Source organism: Lissotriton vulgaris, chromosome 9, assembly GCF_964263255.1.
Source record: "Lissotriton vulgaris chromosome 9, aLisVul1.2, whole genome shotgun sequence".
NCBI classification, from domain to species: Eukaryota; Metazoa; Chordata; class Amphibia; order Caudata; family Salamandridae; genus Lissotriton; species Lissotriton vulgaris.
In genome coordinates, this window is record NC_141697.1 from 189,417,154 (window position 1) to 189,434,768 (window position 17,615).

At 42.4% G+C, this 17,615-nt stretch overlaps 1 protein-coding gene across 6 annotated transcripts in view; it reads right to left on the minus strand.

The window, feature by feature from the left end:
* The window catches only part of TRIM9 (tripartite motif containing 9), a 457,236-nt gene that overhangs the window by 67,817 nt on the left and 371,804 nt on the right, over window positions 1–17,615 (minus strand). For 5 of the 6 annotated variants that reach the window (XM_086937313.1, XM_086937319.1, XM_086937316.1 and 2 more), the window contains one exon: window positions 4,851–4,874. The exons of the other annotated variant lie outside the window; for it this stretch is intronic. In XM_086937313.1, coding sequence (XP_086793439.1) covers window positions 4,851–4,874 — 24 coding nt within the window. The remainder of the gene's footprint in view (window positions 1–4,850; window positions 4,875–17,615) is intronic. 6 annotated transcript variants of the gene reach the window in all.

Genomic DNA, 17,615 nt, shown 5'->3' on the forward strand with positions numbered 1-17,615 from the left:
GTTGAGAGAGTCTGAACAGGCATGTGAATGGCTTAGGGAGACAAAGGGGCACCTGGGCAGAGAAGCGGCAATCGCTCTTGCTTTGTTAGAGATGAACTGTGAAGGTATGTAGCATATCAGGGGCGCCTCACAACAGGTGGAAGACCAGATAGAGGCTTTTCCAAGCAGGCTGCTTTCAACTAATAAGTGTCTTGTAGGTAGTTACCAGTCTCTTCCTTAATTTGTCAGCGAAGTTCTGATGTGTTAGGAAGAGTCTATTTTTTGTTGCATCTGCTGAACAGAACTACAGTCAAGGCCCCAAAGTAGTCTAACAATGGCAAAATAAGAGGAAGCACCAAACCAGAGGAACAATAACACAACAGTGTTTATCATTATATAGTTCATTTCAAAACATAGGTTACCAGTTGACTGGTGTCCGTGCAGTCAAACGAATTTAAAATGTCAATATATTCTCTCACACTTAACTCCTAACCAGCAATGAATGAGTTCATGCATTTTGGAAAGAACAGTTTTGATATTCTCTGTAGAAAGTCTTTGTTTTCTACCTTGTCCTTTTCCCAACTTTTTCAAATACAATTCCTACTTGTTACTTTTATGATCAAATATTCTTTTGACTGGGCGACTTGTGGAGGGGGGCGGCTCCCCTTAGATTCGAGGACCTACAACAAGAATACAACTTGAACTAGACGCAGAGCTATCAATACCTTAGATTAATGCATGCACTTAAAGGTTTTATCCCTCGGGCGACCCCAGTCCCGGATCACTCGCCTCTGGAGGATAGGCTGTTGCTCAAGGATGTATGACGTTACGACACATACCGTTACAACGCGTGCTGTTACAACGCGTCTTTTACAACGCAAGTCGTGACAACGACTTGCGTTGGGGGCGCGGATCAAGAATAGTATATCAAGTATCGTATAATTTACTATTCTAACACCAGTCCCCGTGGACACCAGGGAAGGTGTTGGAATAGTAAATATACTATTCTTAATCCTGTAGCGCCCTCCAGCGCAAGTCGTGGTTACGACTTGCGTTGTAAAGGACGCGTCGTAACAGCACTGCGTTGAAACATCCGCGGTGTAAAGGATGTTTCCTATTGCTCAATTCCATCCCTGAAAAAGCGACTTCGACAATTTACAGCAAACTAATAAATAATGCTTCAGACCCCTTGTTGACCCTGCGAGGGAGCCCCAGAGGGGGACATAGGAAATTTGGAGGCTGAGGATTGGCAGGAGGCAGTGCAGAGTCCAAGGGAGATCACAGTTCGCTCGAGATTCAGATTGATACAATTGAAGATATTGCACCGTACCTAGTACCCGCATAAGCACCTATATAGATGGGTAGGGCACCAACTGCGCTATGTGTTAGGGGCTGTCATCAGGAAGGAACATTCTTCCATATCTTGTGGGAATGCCCTGAAATCACCTGCTTCTGGCCGAAAGTGACGGACGTTACGTCTGGGTGATAGGTGCAGGTCACAATGGATGCTAAATGGCTTCTCCTGATGAGTAGAGGTAACGCGGATTGGCCCAGACACAGTGGCATACGGCTGACACTTGCAGCTGGGATTGCTGAGCGGAATATTGCCAGGGGGTGGGGTGCACACTTGCTGCCGTCAGTGGATGAATGGGAAGAAAATCTTGACGTGTGCCAGCGAGCAGTGGAAACGTTGTATAGGAGCAGGGGTTGTGTTAAAAAATGGGACAAGATATGAGCACCGTAGAAGTGCTATAGATCGACAGGATGGGGAGTGATATGTATCAGTCGGGTCGGGATATACGGGGGTTGGCAAGGCAGGCACCCGATTCAATACTGTTTAGCTGTATAAGTATGTATTGGACATCATCTGTGATTTGCAATCTTTTTCCTCTCTCACAGACATAGTTGTAATATTGAAGCCTTATCATGTACGCACACAAGTGAGGCATGTATGTAATGGTCTATTGAGCACTTTTAATAAATAGAGTTAAAAAAATATGTATTTTTTTTGACAGCTGAATCGAAAACATGCTGGAATTCTAATGCTGTTTTCTCATCAAATACATTTTGGCAGTATTCTAAATCTGTCTTGTTTACATATTCCAAAGGGACGGTGAATCAAACGCTACTTCCGGTTTCCTGTTTCATACAAACTGAATGTTCATAGCTAATCATGGTGAAGTACCACAAACAGCTTCATAACATCTAAATCTGACAGCACACAACAAGGTCTAAGTCTGACTGTGTCTCACTCTCCCGTTCACAAATAACCAATTTGGTTCAAATTCTAATTCACTTCAGATTTCATCTGTAAAGGATATTCAATGTGAAGAACCAATCAACATGCAATAATCGTATCATGTATATAGACTGAAGGATGTTTTGAGTCAAAAGATGAACACTGCTATCAAGTGTTACTACAAGCTAGCACGAGAGAAAGCAGCATTCCCAATAGTTTTATGACAACATTATTCACCACCACATAATTGTTATCTACTTTACTATTGGGCACTGCAAATTGCAGGGTATAAGGACAATTTCTCACATGCATTGTAAAGCAGGCCAAGTCAGAGAACACAAACGCAACCACACCAGCCGTAAGACACCTATATTCACAACTTTTATATTCATGCATCTGGTCACCACTCATAAGCCCTTCTGTTTAATCAAGAAAATAAATGAAAGACAAAGTTAATTGTAATTACTCAAATTAACTAGATCATAAAGAACCTATGGTGATTTTTACAATTTTGCAACAAAGTAAACCTACGTGGATATCTCAGTTAGAATCTGCAGCTCCAAAAGGAGCCAATGTCCAAGTAAAATGAATTGAATGTGTAGGATGTACATTATAAATTTGTCGCAAACCTTCGTTAAATCGGGTAACAAGAGTGCCCAGTCTGTTACAGAATGAGCATGCCCTTTCTGTAACATGACCCAGAAGCATGACGTAGAATATGGAAATGATGTAGGATCTAAATTTGAAATCAAAGGTCACAGAACCCTGAGTAACAGGATTGGATCAACATGACACAAGGCAATTCAAGATGAGAGGGAAAATTCAATTTTTATTTGTACATTATTATTAACATATTTAGCTAAACTAATATATTTATATACAATACACATAAGGAAAAGCCATTGAAATATGCTGCTGTATTATTTAAATCACTATTCTACAATTATGCTTTATGTATTTAATTTTGATGTATTCTTTTTTAAGGCATATTAGAATGACTGTCACGGATACAATTTGTGATAAAATAGTTCTGGCCACTTTGAAATGTACTCATGAGTTGAAGGGCTGTATTTTCTCACACTGATTGTAACCATCCTCTTCTACAAAAGCAATAAATAATCCAACATATAAACTGAGATTTTACATATTTTGGTCAAATTACAAATTGAATATGTGTGTAATCCTATCATAGGATTTATTTTGAAAGGGGAAATCACCACTAGTTGACTACAGAATAATTGGTACTCTCTTTGGCAGGAATGTAGAAGGACAATAAATATGAATATGGTGGAATCAGCACAGCAGTATTGGTGCTTGGTGGGTACCAAAGCTCAGATATATATATGCATTGGGTTGTCTATTTAAATACCAAATACTTGCTTTGCACACGAAAGACATGCTTAGTACATTGTGTTCATCTTTGTATGTGGTATTTGTCTGGGGCACACCTGGCTGAAAGACAGCGGAGCACTGTGCATGGTCAAAGGCAGTAAATATAGGAAGAGGTGATGGGCTCTGCGAGGGAAGGTGAACTATTTACTGTGTTCCAATGTAGTATTCTTTAAAGAGGTGTTTCACCAACTCTTTCCTAAATTGAAGAAGGGTAAGGATTGTTCTGATATTTGAAGTTATTAGTTTTCCAGAGCCTGCATGCATAGATGTAGAAGGCTTTTTGCACACTTGTTTCTTTCGTGCCTGCTTTGTCTGCAATCTGACATTTGCCTGGATGTGGTAGTGCTGAGAGCCACTTGAGATGGTGAGGCAGTCAGTCAGAGAGGTGGGTGCTGATGACTTTGTAGATGATGCAGCTGGTCGTGAAGATGGTATGGGCTGGCAAAGTGAGGGGGGTGTCATCATAATTTTGCAGACCTTTCATGAAGCATGTTGTGGTATGTAGGATGTTTTAGTTGACAGGGTGGGGCTAAATGTGGAGTTTGTGATGCCGTGAAGCAGGGCATTGCCACCATCCGGATGCAAAAGTACAAGGGTTTTAACCGCAGTTTTGAAGTTGTTTTCAGGGAGGAACAGTTTCATAAAAGCTGGGAGAAAGCAATCTTGGTTTTCTTGGTGTTGTGGAGCTTAGATCACTGTCAAGATTGTATCTGAATGACTTAGCATAGGTTTAAAGTTAGGCTTTGAATCCATCCAAGTTGATGTCATTGAGCCAGGTACGTTGTATATTTCCTTATCTTCAAAGGCAACCAAATTCCGCTGCCCCATTTTTTGAAAAATGTTCAGATTTCTAAAGAAGGCACAACAATTAAATTCAAAGATGAACTAGCCAAAACAAGTTCGGAACATTGTTACAATCAAGTTTTTTTCTTGGACTGTATTCCAATTTTCTTGAATGACTTAACGTAAGTGAAAGACAGTTCTTGTAGAAAGTTATTGTGCCGAATATAAAAGTATCCTAAACATTGTAGTACACCAAATTCTAAAATTCTAATAGCACACCATTGCGAAATGGACTTTAAAAAAAATCTTATTACAGCCAATGTTTTGGTCTGAACTACAATTTAAAAAAAGGTGAGCGGCCTTCACTTCTTTTTTCAACAAAGCCCTGACCCATTTTGAAAACCTATCCTTTGCACAGCACATTATTTTAAAACTAAAGTAATAGTTTGTTTCATACCTGCCATCAGTTTTTTAATGTCAACTGTTGCCATTCCAAGGAAAAGCATGAAGAGAAGAAAGAGGACACAAAATGAAATTTGGTAATCACTAATGCTAACTTGCAGAATAAATACATAGATGGAATAATGAGAAAATAACAGAATGAACCAGCACAAGACGGAGATTCCAGATGTTTTTGTTTGGAGGAAAAAAGAGCCTTATTATGCCTGAAGAGATTAAAGGTTAGAATCTTTCATAGAAGAGGGAATACAACCCTGGAAAGAAGGTGGCTTCTAGGTTAAGTCTCAAACCATCTTAAAGAGGCTTTAGTGCAGTAGAAGAAACAAACATTTGTACATCATTCATATTCAAGTTGATGAACTATTCTTAGGAAAAATATTTCCCAATTGCTGTGCAAAATTAAAATACCGATCAATTTCTTCCACTGGAGAAACTAAGCTGGTCCCTTTACATCGGCTAAAGCACATTTTATGTTGCCCAAAATGTCTACTGTTTTTAAAGTGCATCAAATGGTGTTAGTCATCAATATTACTGATGGAACCAATGGTGTTTGAAGTCACACTTCTGAACTGGAAGTTGAATCCTGTATGGTAGTACTGCACCAAATGCAGGATCTGCGTTATATCAGGGGTCAAGGTTCCAGTTCTGGCAAGATAGAATCCGCTCTTCATCATTCTGATTTCATAAAACATGTATGGATTTTGATTCACTTACTTGCAATGATATACTGGTACCATCTCAATACTAGAGCAAAAGGTCATTCAACCAAACTGCTGCTCTAACTTCAAACAAATCATTGCACAAGGGAGGAGGTAAAGTGACTCTTCATATCCAGGGCAATTAAATAATAATTATAATACAATCAGATGGACACTTTAGTTCATAGTCGGGATGATGAAGGCTGAAAACACTGATAATCAGTGAATCCCGGTTCAATAGCATTTCAATCTGCACTTTAAAGTAACATTGATTTGGTCTCTACAGGCATTCACTCAACATCAACTTTACTGCGATGCGTCCTCTAGTTCAGATGGAAGGACAGGTATTTTTCACACTTGACTCAATGTCTGGAACAATCACAGATACTCAGGACGGCAACACTGCAAATTTACATACATCAAAAGTGTAAAGATATATGGAGTCAGTTGCTCTCGAAAGTGTGGCACAATTGAGGGCTTGAGGGTCCAAAGATGGGCATCCAGTCTCATACAAGAATTGGATCAACATTTCATTTACAAGAACAGGATCCAATATTTACTTTAGTGTGATGTTTTTGAGGAATTCCACACCAAGTTTCCTCCACTGCCTGCTGATCCTTTACATGTAGGGGTACATTTAGTGTATTCTGGGTGTAAAGTAAGGTTTGTTGTGACGTCTGGGCTATTCCAATGAAAACATTTGGTACTTCATAATGCAGTATGATTTTCTCAAACATTCTTTCTGGATCACAGTTGAGGCCATTATGAGAAAATTAACAAGCCACCTGATTTGCTCTGGATTAAAATATGCACTGCCTGGCTTGGGTCTTAATTAAATGCACCAAATGGTGACAGCTGTTCCTCCAGTGCACTTTCTAACTCTCCGTGGGATATAAACTGCAGAATTAAAGGATGCAGCAGATTGTCATATTTTTTCTTCCTCTGCCAATTCATCTGTCATCTGTTATTTTTGTAAGGGATGCGTGATGCCGCTATCTTTAGAAGGCGGGATCGAGCCCCCTATTATTTTTGCCAAGCTTCAACGAGACGGCCTTCCATGAAACCTCAAGAGTATGAGGGAGAGGACCGGCACGACCCAACACTGACATGGTGACTGCAGAATTTAAAAAATGGTCCATGATGTGTGGAAAGCTGACAAGCAGTGAAATGTGCGAAGACAGGAGAAGGAGCGCACGGTCTCCGTGTTTAAAGTGCAGATTGCTACGTTAGAACTCAAACAGGTTTCTGACGGCATCAATAAGAGAAGCCTGTTATTGCCTTACAGTTGCTGAGGTTCTATAGGTTGCATGCATAGAATGAATGCATTGCTCACTGAGCACATCACCGTTACTCACAAGTCTCTTTACTACAACCATCATATTGCAGGCCCCTCCTCCTTGAGAAGTGACGCTATATTGATTTTATCCTCGCACTTTTGTATTATTTTCTACAAAATTTAAATTTAGAGCAATATGCATGTGACACATCAGGATATGACCGGTCTGTCTGCACTGAGTAAAATCAGTCACTGTATGTACTAATTTATAAAAGTTCAAGGTAATTTGAGTAATAGGTTTACTTCGAACTCCATGGGTACTTTAATGATTTAGTTAACTAATAAAAAGTCCCTTGTATTCTAGAAGCGCTCTCAAACAAATCTACGGGAGTCCCAAAACAAAATCATTTAAGACAGCTAAAGGAAACGCCCCTGACGTACACCAGACTGATTAGATGTATTTTACTGTGAAAAATCCCATTGAACTAAACCTTGCATATTTCTTTTATGAATGAGCAAATCAAGCTACCTTCTACGTACACACCATTCGTATTGCCCTCCACCCGTCACCAATTTTTGAAACCTCCCTCGAGTTCATGCACTCTGTTAGATGGTAAGTGTGCGCAATTTAAACATGAATGTCACACTTACAGTTAATAGAGAAACGTTGTAATGAACTCTGCATAAATTACATCTATGTGTAACTCACTAACTGCTCCAATACCCACAATAAGGCTTGCATAGAAGAGAGCCTATGCCTTTTTTTTGTAAACCTACTCAAACGTCTGCAAAGCATAACTTACTCCTAAATAGAGTTAGAATATCATTAGTTCCACTCTTTTTTTTCGAATGAAATTAATTCTCAATTGAAAGTTTTCAATTTACCTTAAAGATACCAAGCCAAATGGCTGTGAGTACCTACATTTCTATGACATAAATAAAAAGTAATTGTCTCTAGTTGCAAAGTTGGCTGTTTCCAAAGGTGTTACATATTTGCTTTAGAGTTTTGAGACCACCCTGAAGTCTACTGCTTTCTGGGCATGTATAATTCATGCTGTTGCTCCTTTCACAATCCCATTTGTTATGGGGAGTCCCCTTTCATCTCCAACCCCTACGCACTCATGCCTTGCTGATGGTTAAGTAAATCAATAACTGCATAAAGTAACCTAGTAGCTTTCAGTGCCCTCATGTGTTACTTTACACATTCTAGTATTGTGAATGGTTATATGTAGGTTGCGGTTTACTTGGTAGTTTTTCTGGGAAAACGCCACCCTCGTTCCGTAAGGTTTGTGAGATCAGCTATATTATTTCACACTTTGATGTGTAATTGCCAAGGAAGCACATCTCTATCTAGAATTGTCACTGGGGCAAAGAAGGGGGCAAACTGAAATGACACCGTTTGTGCAATGGTTACAGATTTAACCAAACAGATAAGAACATAACCATACACATCTTGGTCCACTTTTAAATTTTAAATAGGGGACCATGTTTTCAGCAAAAGCAGACTGTTCCAGTTCCTAGTGGTCATGCAATAAAAATATTGCACAATGTATCAACAATATCTACTTAGATTAGAGCCCGTCATTTAATAACAATATAATACACTCTACCGAATTCGATTTGTTCAGTAATTTAAAAAATACAAAAACAATAGAGTAAAACTGGTCATAAAGGCCTAGCAACAAACAAAATATAAAAATAAATGTTAAACAACATAGCACTGTGTGAAATTGGGTTGTTGGTTGAATGGGGTGTGACTCCTGTGCAAGCAACAGCTACAATCCTTGTCAGGGTGAACCACAAAGAGTCACAAAATTAAACTGTGCTTAACTCTCTGGTAGTTAGGCCCAAAAGCAGTCAGGCTTAACTTGGAGGCAATGCGTATATGCACACAAACAGTAATAAAGTGAAAACACAACACAAGATAAAACCCACACCAATTTAGAAAAAGAGAGTAAAAATCCAATCAGTGGAACTAGAGTTATGAAATGTTAAAGTTTTAGGTAAAATCAAGTGCCTAAAACATAAAGGTGCCAACCGTGGACTTGTAGATGCGCAAGATCGGATCAAAATTGAAAAATATGTCCGACCGCAATGGTGCGCGTGTCGGATACGGATAGTGTATTGGGCTTGGTCAGGGCTTGACTTTGGACTTAGAAGAAATTCAGAAAAAAAATTCTGAGAAGGTAAAGTTCAGCTAACCAGGGCTGCAGGCAGAGTCCGAGGAGGAAGCGTTGTTGTCAGGGAGCCACTGGACGAAGTTGCAATGGAGATTTTTAGATTTGGACATAGTCACTTTTTTGGAAGTCGAAAATCTCCAGCTGGATGTGGCAGGAGACTGTAGATTCCGAAAGTTCCAGGAGGCCGGATTCCCCTTTGGCAAATGACCGCTGAACAGGATTTGCTGCTGCTGAGAGTTATGTAGCATGAGCTGCTCCAAAGTCAGGCTGACCGGTAATGCACCATGGGCAGATAGATGAGCAGGTTGGTCCCAGTATTCCCTCAGTTCTCAGAGCAGCTTTTAACCAAAAATGTCCAAGTCCCTAGTTTGGAATTGTGGCTCTCTGGGCACCTTTAGCACCACCACCAAGGGTACAGGACTGGAGGGGCACCTCTAGCACAGAGCCCACACTATTAGAAGTCTCAGAGTCCATCAAGTTTTCTCTGGATTTAGGACTCATTGTGGTGTCGGTGCTTCTAGACCTGTCAGCAGTATTTGATACTGTGGACCATAACATCTTATTGCACAGGCTCGAGCACTTGGAAATAACAGGCTCTGCGCTGCGTTGGTTTGGCTGTTTACTCAATGGATGCAAGCAGATGGTATGGATGAAGCCATTTGCCTCAGGAGTGTTGAAATGGGGTGTGCCGCCAGGTTCCTCAATAGTCCCACACTCTCCAACCTTTACATGTCTCCTTTGGAATACTTGGTAGAATGCTTTAACATCAAGATCATCTCATATGCTGATGATACCCAGCTCCTGCTTGCGTATGATGGGGTTCCTGTGAATGCAAGGGCTGCTTTTGCTTGCTGTATGGTGGCATTGCTAGATTGGCTAAAGGCTAACAGATTACAGTGCAATCCCAATAATACAGAAGTTTTATTGTTTGGATTTGATCCTCTCCCTGGCTGGCTAGGAGCTTGGCCGATAGTGTCCCCCCAGCTACCCCTCCAGTGGCTGTGGACGGAAATCTGGGTGTGCTGTTTGATGACCAGCTTTCTTTCGGAGCCCAGGAGACAGCAGTGGTAAAATCATGCTTCTGGATTTTTTCGCATGTTGAAGACATTTCGTCACCTGGTACCCTTTGAGGCCCAAGTGACAGTGGTGAGGGCACTGATTTTGTCTAGGCTGGATTATGCCAATTTCCTATGCCTAAATCATCCGAAGTATCTGATCCAGCGGCTACAGGTCATGCAGAATATGACAGTCCATTTACTATTTAAAATCCTGAAATTTACCTCTGTGTCATTTTATCTGGATAAACTTCACTGGCTTCCAACGCATCATCGTATTAAGTACAAAGCATTGATATTACCACTTCAAGCCTTTCACAAAAGGAATCCGATGTACCGAAATGAACGCATTGAGGCATACTGCCTTGGGAGGCTTTTGCACTCCAGTTCTGCTGTACTTATTGTGATTCCTCGCTTTCAGAAGCAGCGGGGGGCTGATTATGATGGCGGTCGGATGAGTGTCCGACCGCCATCCTGTCGGGAACAGGACTGGCCGTCAGGGAGTCGGCGGTCCCGCCACACAGATTACGATACGATCGCAGTGGAGGCGGTCGTAAACATGCCTCAGCATTGAGGCTTGTGCTGCGGCCCCAAAAAGGGCTGCAGTACAAGCCTCACTGCTAAGAGGCATGTTTGTACACATCATTGCACCTTGTGGCAGGCACCATAGCTGATGGACTGGGGATAAGTAGGGTCCTCTAGGGGCCCCTAAAGTCCCTTGTTATGGCGGGCAGACTGCCATGAAATGGCAGCCGGAAAGGGACATGGTAATCCCTACGGCGGTGGGATTGTAGGGATTGCAGTCCCTCGACGGTCCAACAGGCTCCTTGAGCCCAAGGAGCCCGTTGGATGTATGACGGATGGTCTCCGCCAGCCCACCATCCACCCGGCATCATAATGCGGCGGGCGGTCCTGCAGGGACCAATGGTGGATCCGCCACCTCTGGCCTGATGGTGGCGGTCCACCCGCCATCGTAATCAGGCCCTTATACCTGAGGAAGTCAAATTCAGGAGTGAATTGAAAACATTTTTATTTAGACTTTAGTGGTGAACAGGGGCTGTTTAACATCTGTCTAACCCTCCTTGGCAGGCCTAAAAGTGCAGGGATACACTTATGAGTAGCTGTGCGCTATAGAAAATACCCTCATTCATTCATTCACTTGGGGTGCGGTTAGGACTCATTCAGGCGGGGTCCAGGTGTGGGTTCAAGATGGAGGGAGCCTTTCTGTCCCTTAGGCTCTGAACAGAAGACCAGCAAACTAGCCCTTGGAGTCACTCTGGTAGTCCTGGGTGAAGTTGATGACCCAGTGTGGCAGTGAGAAGTGTGGCTCAATGGTTGGAGCGGCAGACCCTGATGCAGAGGTCTAGCCCGGGACCAGGGTTCAATTCCCCGCCTCGGCGGGTCTTGGGCTCAAAATTCCACGGACCTGATCATTTTCGCCTCGGTGCCTATTCCAATCATGGAGTCCCACTCTGCAACTCTGGGCCATAGTTTGCTTAATCTCCACAACGGCCCCCACAACGCTAAGGATGCCTGGCCTCCACCTTGGGGGTGCCCAGGAGTGGACGCCTCACAGGGAAAGCCAGGATGGGTTCCACAGCGGTATTTGTACAAGTGCCTTGAGACCCTTGTGGGTGAGTAGTGCGCTATACAAGTATCAATTTACAATTTACATTTACCCAGGGCTCAACCAGCAGGGCAGGCCTCTGAGGCCCATAAACTTCTCCATCGGACCCAGACAGGTTTCCGCCCACTACAAGGAACAAAGACAGCCCTGCTCTCAGTAGTAGAAGAGCCAAGAAAGATAACGGACTCCGGTGGCACCGCGGTGGTCCTTCTTCTTGACCTCAGCGCGGCCTTTGATACCGTAAACCATCGTATCCTGATCCACAGGCTCAGTAAACTAGGTACCACTGGAACTGCCCTGGCATGACTACATTACTTCCTGAACAACAGATCCTTCCAAGTCTTTGACAATGAAGTGACCTCCAAACAGACACCCCTCTGCTGCGGAGTGCCTCAGGGATCTTCCCTGAGCCCAACCTTATTTAATGTCTTTACCTGCACCCTTGCAGAGGCAGTTCTACCCTTTGGAGTACACATAGTCACCTATGCAGATGACACGCAATTGGGCTTAATAGAGCAGAAACCTCCCCTCCCTGCCTGCACTCGTTCTTGGAAGAAATCGCAAGTTGGATGAGCGACTCCTTTCTTTTTTTTTTTGTGTTCAAATCATTTTTATTAAGCAAAAACAAAGATTAAATCAGCAATAAAGCATCATCATTATACAGACATAGTGGAATAGTGCCGAAATCAATCATGGGCAATAGAACATATAAAACAAAATATGAATAAGCAAATAGATGAATAATGAACAATTGGATAAATGAATAAATAAATGGATAAACGAATAAATGAATAAATAAGACTGAAAACTAAAGTACAACATCATATCAAGTGAGATAGTAATCACTGCGTCTTTTTCAGAGATGAGGTGGACAAGATATAGGAATTTAGAAAACAGTAATCAGTCAGTCAGCATCACATTATCATCAATGCATACAGTAATCAGTCAGTCAGCATCACATTATCATCAATGCATACAATTCCGTAGAAGTTTCCATCTATAGCCAGTCATGAAACTTCCTATAGTTCCTCGTCGTCTTCCCTGCACATTACGACTCTGGTTATCAAGCTCAATCTGTGTAAGGGTTACCCCATGGAATAACTGAACATAAGCTCTCGGGCAGTACTCTACGGTGGGTCAAAGGTGAAAGAGGAGGAGGCCTGGTCCAGGGAGTACCACAACTTGTTGTTGCTGACCTGCCATGGCGATGTGTGTAGTGCAGGGTTGTCAATGCCCCTAATGCAGGACAGCCACTCTCTCCAAGCATTAAAAGAGACTTCTGTCGCTGATTTCCAATTGCATAGGACCACCTTGCATGCTAGTGTTAGTAAAAGATCTAGAAGCTGGCGGTCATGGTCACCCTTTATACTCAGATCTATTGCTCCCAGAATAATATAAGAGAATTCCCTTGCGGGTTGTGTCCCAAGTACGCGACCAATATAATCAAAGATCTTGGACCAATATGTGTGGAGTAGGGGGCAATTAAATAACATATGTGGGAGATCACCAACATCCAAAGAGCAGTTCCAGCACGTTGGTGTATCTCGTAGGCCAACCTTGTGCAGTCTCTGTGGGGTCCAGAACGTCCTGTTGAGTATCATATACTTTGTTTGCGACAGTATTGGGGAAACCTTGTGTGTGAGCGCCGATGCATGTATCCTGTCCCAATCTATGTTTATACCAGTGTTGTTCGTTTCAGCTTCCCATTTGAGTTCATTACGCCTCATTGATTTGGTAGGTGAAGGTGCAAGTAGTTTGTATATTTTGGAGACAAAGTGTCCGGAGGATTGGAAGTGCGGAAGCATGGATGTTAGCCACGGTGTTGCTGGCTTGAAGGTGCGTGTGGACAGAGCTGATTTCATCTTTAGGAAGGCGTAGAAGTCAATCGGAGATAGGGAGTGTTTAGCTTGTAGGGTAGAGAAGGGCAATGGCATATTATTGTCATAGAGATCTGCAATTATGTTAATACCGTTATCAGACCAGTGGTCCCATATGGGGGGCGAGCCATTTATCTTAATCAATGGGTTGCGCCATAAGGATGCTGAGGTTGATTTATTGAATTGCAGACCAGTCTTATGGAGCTGGTCCAATCTCAAAAGTGCTCTCTTGGTATTGAGCATGATGTATTTAGAGTGCGTGAGGTGTGAGAGGTCCATTGTGAGCACTGCGGAAAGCGGGGCCTTACCTATAATGGATTTCTCGATATTGATCCATAAAGGCGTATATGTAGGATCTGCAGCAAACCAGGAAGCACCTTGTCTGCAGAGGAAGGCGGTTTGGTAATTCCTGAAGTTGGGTAAACCTATACCACCTTTCAGTTTTGAAAGTTGCAATTTTTTCATGGCAATTCTCGGTTTCTTCCCTTTCCACAGGAATTCCGTGAACGTCTTCTCTATTTTGTGCAGGAAATCCTCAGTGAAGGACATGGGAAGCATACATGCCATATAGTTAACCAGGGGGCTAATCATCATCTTTAGTGTCTCTGCTCTACCCCACCATGAGAGAAATTTCGGCGACCAACCATCTAACAGTTTTTGTATTTTCTTATATAGTATATCTTCATTGATTTTCAAGGTGGTAATCAAATCCCTCTCAAATTCCATACCTAAATACTTAAAACTCTTCTGCTGCCAGGTAAGTCCAGAGTCACCCAATATACTTTTGCTACCCAGGTTGTTTAGTAATTTCACTAAATTGAATGGGGAAAAGAGTGAAATCATGATCCAGGGCAATCGCTCGCCCCTTGACTTAAAGGAAATATGGCCTACCTCTTTAGGCTCAGCCCCCATTCCCAAGACCAGGCTAAAGAGTTTGGGTGCATGGATCGATCAAGAACTTACATTTAAAACTCAGGCACGGAAGACGGCCGCCTCATGCTACAGGGTCCTTAAAATGATTTGGAAGGTCCTTCCTCTCTTGCCTTTTCCGGCTAGGAAAATGATGGTCTAGGCCCTCGTTTTATCTCGTCTGGACTATGCCAATGCCCTCTATCTGGGCCACTCTCTCCACACTACAGACTATCCAAAATTGGGCCGCAAGACTCCTATTGGCCATCCCTAAACATCATTCGGCCAAACCTGCCCTGAATTCACTCCATTGGCTGCCTGTCCAGAAGAGAGTTAAGTTCGAGTCCCTGTTGTTCACAAATCTCTATTCAAAACAGGTCCCCCCATTCTTCACAGCATCATCCAGCCTTATGAGTCCAACAGAAGCCTTCGTTCCAAAACCATAAACCTGGCCATTACCCCTAGGATCAGGAAGGCCAGAAGTGGATGCTGGCAATTCTCGTTCAATGCTGCCAGACTCTGGAACTCCCTTCCCCTCGCGAACAGAAACCAACCACCTCTCCTTCCGCAGATCCCTGAAAACATTACTTTTTCCCTAAACTGGCTGAACACCTCACTGCTGCTACTGCTAGCGCTGGGATGCCTCCGGGTAGCCATGCGCTATACAAATGCCAATCAATGTCAATGTCAATGAGGGCTCAAGGCAAGATCCAGGCAGCAAAGCAGTCTTTTACAGTACACAACAGGCCACAGAGGCAGTCAGCTGAGAGTCCTTAAACAGGTCCCAAAAGTGAACTTAAGAATGGGTCTAAGGGTCCCCTTTTTTACATGGTGCCTTCTTTGAAGTAGGAGAAGTTTCTAGAAAAGTCTGTTTGAAGTGCTTGAAGTTTCCTGACTCCAATGCCCTAGATGCAAGTTGGCTGGAATAACAATGCAGGGATGATAAGTCCATTGTGTGAAGGCATAGCACAGCCTATTCAGTTGTAATTGACACTGTGCCCAGCTCCGTTCTCTCTAATTCAGCCAGTTGATGGCCCATCCAGGCACACCTAATACCTCTGACTGTCTGGGGGGAATGACCAGTGTCCAACTGCCAACTACACCCAATCATATGACTCATGATAGGCAGCAGGCACCAAATAGTTCAGATCAAGGAAATGCCAACTTTAACCCCTTCCCTGCGGTGCGAATTTCACTGCGGTGGGGGGATTAAATTAGGGGACGTAACCCCTTGCATGCTCAGGACGGCGCGTCACACTGGGCGTGTGCGCAGGACGGCCGGGGGCCATCCAAACTCCGCCCACTAATTAATTCTCCAGCGCAGGCGCAGAATTCGCGCCGCGCTGGGGAATCGGCGGCGTTCGGACGGCCCCCATGGCCTTCCTCAGCACACATCCAGCGTGATGTAGGACGGCCAGGGGCCGTCCTGAGCAGGCAAGTGGTTAAGTGCCATTTTCAAAATTGTAACTTAAAATCCAAGTTTACCATTAAAGAGGATTTTTAATTACAGTTTCTCAGTCACCAAACATGAAAAGCTTATCTGTTCTCAATAAAAAGTGAGCACTTATTAAATGTAATAAGGAGAGGTAGGCCTCACAGTAGAGAAAACCAATTTAAGGGTTTTTCACAACCAGGACATATAAAACTTAAAAGCATATGTACAACCTTTTAATTACAATGCACCCTGCCCTGTGTGCTAAAAATAAATTCAGAAATTCAAATTGATGGGGTGAAGGCAAAATGTTCGTAGGTGACATTGCAAGAGGCCAAGTCCAACAAGCACCAATAGACACAAACAATGAACTAAAATCTGGACATCAATGCAGACTTAATTATGCTTCTAGTGAATTACCAGTAGATTGACAGTGTGGGTACATTTGACCACATGTGCATGAATGCAGTTATCGCTGTCATCCATAAAGAGCACCCTTTTCTTTGCTAACGCTTATGCAATACCTGCTAAATATAAGTTTAACATTTTTTTGCAGTGTGAAGCTACACATAGACAAATAGCTGAAAGGTATATTAAGCTTTCTACTCAATTACAACACACTCTTCTTAATTTAGAGGCATAACAATTCATTTAGGCAAGAACTTTTTAGTTGAACGGTGGGTAGAAATAAAAATCTAAAACGCATACCACAATGCATAGTTTAGTTTCAAATGAAAAATAAATGCATATAATTATTTTGACAATGGCTTCAGAATCAGTTTCCTCCCTTCTCATCCTGCTGCAACAATTATTGCATCAAATGAACTGGAGAAAAATCAATTTGCTACAGTCCCTATAAACCAAGTGCCAAAGTTGTGGACAGCGGCTATGTTCTGTTTGCAAAGCTTAATATGTCAGAATGGCTGCATTCATGGCAGCTTTTTTAGGAGATCCAATTCAGAAAATGAGTTGGAATGTACTGAAAAAGATTCCTCCTACATCTAGAATAAATGTCCAACTTTTTGGGAATTCCCAACAAAGGGAAAGAGTATCCATGTAAATAGGTGATAGTTGCAGGTTTCCAAGAGTACTTCTGGAATACTTTTGAGACTTAAATTTATGCCTAAGTGAAAGCTCTTTTAGTTATGTTGATGTGCATATTGTGCATCTGTGCATTTGTCACTGTAACACATTTGTGCAATGGCACTTGCTAATCTTTTTCTTATCAAAGGGCAAATATTTTTTCCCAACGAGGCACCACTTTTACTACACAACTACGAATTTGAGAGGAGCTCCCATCCTTTTCAACATAGTAAACGGATTTACTACTGCTCTTGACAGGTGCACAGCTAAAACAAAATTCCAATATATTTATGGCTTTTCCCAAACCTTCCAGGGTGCTCTGGCTCTGAAATGCCAATTACTTGCACCAGGAAGAGGATTTTTCTCACTATATAAGTCAATGTTTTGTGAATCACAACTTTGTGTTTACACACATAATCGCATTTATTTGTGCCTCCAAGTGGAAATTACACCCATAAAAGGCTCAATTAATCAGACCCTGTTCAAATGAGTTCCATTTAGATTAACTGAATGCATTTTTAACGTACTTAATCTGACATGAATGCAGGACCAATGTTGGAGACTCCTATGATAAATAAAATGCTTATAATTTCAATTTCTGTAAAATGTGTGAATCTTAATCGTAA